We start from the raw sequence: 3220 nt of genomic DNA on the forward strand, positions 1-3220 counted from the left end.
CTGTAAATAAACAGACGGTGTTGCGAAACCGCCATCAGAAAACCCCGGGCCTGTCGTAGCTAACGTTAGCGCTGGTGTCTGTGGCGGGACGTTCGGAGCTAATGGATGCATCATCTGCATTTTTATTTATTTATTTATTTTAAACATTGACATCCACACACTGAAGTGTGTCTCAGACTCTGCCCTCCCCCTCCCCAGTGTGATCCTAGTCTGAGACTCTGTTCCATCTGAACATCAGTTCCTAACTCTGGAACAGAGGGATCTACATTTGGAATCACTAGAGAAGAAAGAAAAGAACAAGAACATGAACCAACACCAGGAATATTGGACTGAGAATTGGAGAGAAAAAAATCAATAACTGATCAATGACTGAGGAGATTGATACGGGATCAGGAGAGGACAGATCAGGAGATACTTCACTCTATCGAAATTTTCTAACACCCCGAGCATTTATCAATGAGAAACACGTGCTTTAAACAGTTCGTCCAATCATCACGCAGGAGCCCAACGTCGACACCCACCACTGCTCAACAACTTCCAACAAAGACTCACTTCCATAAAAGTGATTCTTTTGTCAATCATTTTCTCAGTAAGACGTCAGTCGTTGGAGCTGAGCCTCAGCAGGGTTTGATACACCCACCTGTCAATCAAACACTGACCCTTTGATGAGTCATTTCACGACGTTTGAAGGACAACTGTTCAATCACCACGGACGCAGGCAAACGTAAACGTAAACTCATCCTTCGTAGAACGACAACACCGAAGCATCGCGTTCACGTTTCCATGACGATTCAGCAGATTCACAGAGACGTACGTTGGAGCAGCGAGTCTTTTTCTCCAACGTGGACGAGAATCCAGCAGATTGTTGGAGACAACAGCTGCTGTGACAAATCAACATCTGCAAAGACGTGAAAAAAAAATAAAAATTCTAAGCCCGAGTAAAGCTTCTGTGAAACTAAAGAATCCTGTTGACGAAGACGGGAAAAAACAGGAAGTCCATGTGACTGAAACGCTCAGTTTTCACTGCTTTATGAAAGTCTTTTCTACACGAGACATCTTCGTTTTTCAAACCTAATTCGTTTGTGAAACAAAAAGTTCGAAAACTGAAACAATTTTCCCGTAGGAATCAACGTGACAGGGATGAATCGGTTCCTGGTTCCTGGATGATTTCAACAGTATTTTGTGAACAGTTTCAAACAGGAAACTAATAAAAAATAATTAGATCCAACAAAAAAGATCAACAGAACTGAATAAAGAATAAAGATATAAACAGGAAAGGTGATTTCATTGGTCGAGCCCTGATTGGACGACGTTCACTTCATTTTCTCACTGATGAAACTGTCACCGTCCGACTGTTGGTGGTTGATCCAGATCAACACACACACACTCTCCGGACACACACACACTCCCACCGTCCGTCCCCGTCCGTTCATTTAAGTCATTTCCGCCCGTCTAAAGCAGGGGGCGTCGTCCAGACACAGTGGACTTCATTTAACTGCAGGGTCTGCGCCAAGAAAAGCCCAGATATATACGTTGTACGTCCTGGATGTCGGCTACTTTCGGAAGTGGCCGCGGAGACAAAGACGCAGCTGTGTGGAGGACAGGGGGGACGGCCGCGGGGCAGAAGAGCGCTGGGGGGGACGGCCGCGGGGCAGAACAGCGATCTGTAGCTTCTAGCTTATTTAAGATAAAGACGCCCAGGGGTACACGCACCTCCACTTGAGAACCCCTGATCTCTAGTCTCATCTGCAGGAAAAACCTCAAAAGAAGGATTCAAAGCTAATGGAATGACAGATCAGTCCCACCTACAGCGCCACCTACAGGCGCTGGTCTTCAACTACAGCAGCAGAGAAGTCGTTTTCAGTTCAACTGAAAAAAATCCTGAGGCTTCGTGACCGAAAACGGCTGATTTTTTTCGCAGGCCAACAAAAGGCAAACTTTGCGGTAAAGGCCTGGACACATGAACTCCAGTGGACGGCGGCCACTTGGCAGCAGACGAGCGGAACTGCTGATGAATGCACTCCGCTGGACAGTTGCCCTCCGAGTGTTTATTAGCAGAGGAAGCTGCTCAGCTGCTCGGCCGCTCCGCACCTGCACACGGAGGACACGGCCCTGCAGACATATCAATGAGACGCTGACCCCAGATCTGCCCTCAGAGCCGTTCAACCTCGGCTAACACTGTTAGCTCTGCACAAACATTTAAAAAAAAAATGCAATTTTTTTTTTAGCTTAACCTTAAATTAAGATCAGTTTCTCAGGTGTCGCCAACAGCTTTTTGAATTTTTCATCATGAAATTTTTTATTTTTTTATCAGGTATTTCAATCGTCCAGAATCAACAACCAGATCAGAACGTCGACATTTGACCCCAACGTGAATCGGCTGTAGTTCGGTCTGATTTATTTTCTCAAAACCAAAATTTAATTTTTAATTTAATCTGTTTACCCCCCCCCCCTTCCTCTCATTCCCACCCGACTCTCCTCCCCCCAAAAACCTCCCTATTCCACATACGGTAAACTAAAGACAAGGTGTTTTGTTACTATAGCAACAGAGATAGGTGAAAAACAGGGACAGCCAGTTAAAGAGGTCAAAGGTCACTCCGGTGGATAAAGTGTAAATAAAAGTTTTGCCCGTCCCTGAGGTTTAACCTTAAATGTAATCATTAATTCTCCATGATGGTCGGCGGTCTAGCGCCACCTGCGGGTACGAACGTCCCCGCTGACTGAGCGACGTCGACAGGTTGTTTGGCTCTGCCGCAGAACCTTTGATCTCCACCAGGACGTCAGCAGTGGGAGAGGGTTCACAACCTCCGGCACAGCTGACTTATTTACAGTACAGTGTGTCTGCGGTCCCGTCAGAGAGGGTGGGGGCTGGAGGGGGTCGAGGGGGTCGAGGGGAACTCACATGTACGTGTGAAAAAAAACTCAGTATTTGTGTACTGTTTCTTACATATAATACGAGTATTTACGCCAGGACTGACATCTTGGGGGGAAGTGGTAATTTTTCAAAATAAAATACCGAGAAGAGTCATGAAAATAAAAAAAGCTCTAGTCTCAGTGCCAAATGATCCAGGTCCCAATACTGGTCCAGGATCCAGTGATTGAGGATCACTGTTTTATATATATATTTATATATACATATATATATAAATATACATATAAACTCGTGACCCTCCAATGACGGTACGGTGGAGGCGTGGCCCTCGTTGATTGACATTAACTG

At 45.6% G+C, this 3220-nt stretch overlaps 1 protein-coding gene across 2 annotated transcripts in view; it reads right to left on the reverse strand.

Annotated features, from left to right (window-relative positions):
• Nucleotides 1-3220, reverse strand: part of hmga2 (high mobility group AT-hook 2) — a 38060-nt gene that overhangs the window by 29590 nt on the left and 5250 nt on the right. Inside the window, exon 4 of one of the 2 annotated variants that reach the window (XM_025057405.1) lies at nucleotides 306-898. The exons of the other annotated variant lie outside the window; for it this stretch is intronic. Coding sequence (XP_024913173.1) covers nucleotides 737-898 — 162 coding nt within the window. The 3' untranslated portion in view covers nucleotides 306-736. Of the gene's footprint in view, nucleotides 1-305; nucleotides 899-3220 lie in introns of those variants that run through there. 2 annotated transcript variants of the gene reach the window in all.

This window comes from Cynoglossus semilaevis, chromosome 8 (genome assembly GCF_000523025.1).
Source record: "Cynoglossus semilaevis isolate Cse_v1.0 chromosome 8, Cse_v1.0, whole genome shotgun sequence".
Taxonomy (NCBI): domain Eukaryota; kingdom Metazoa; phylum Chordata; class Actinopteri; order Pleuronectiformes; family Cynoglossidae; genus Cynoglossus; species Cynoglossus semilaevis.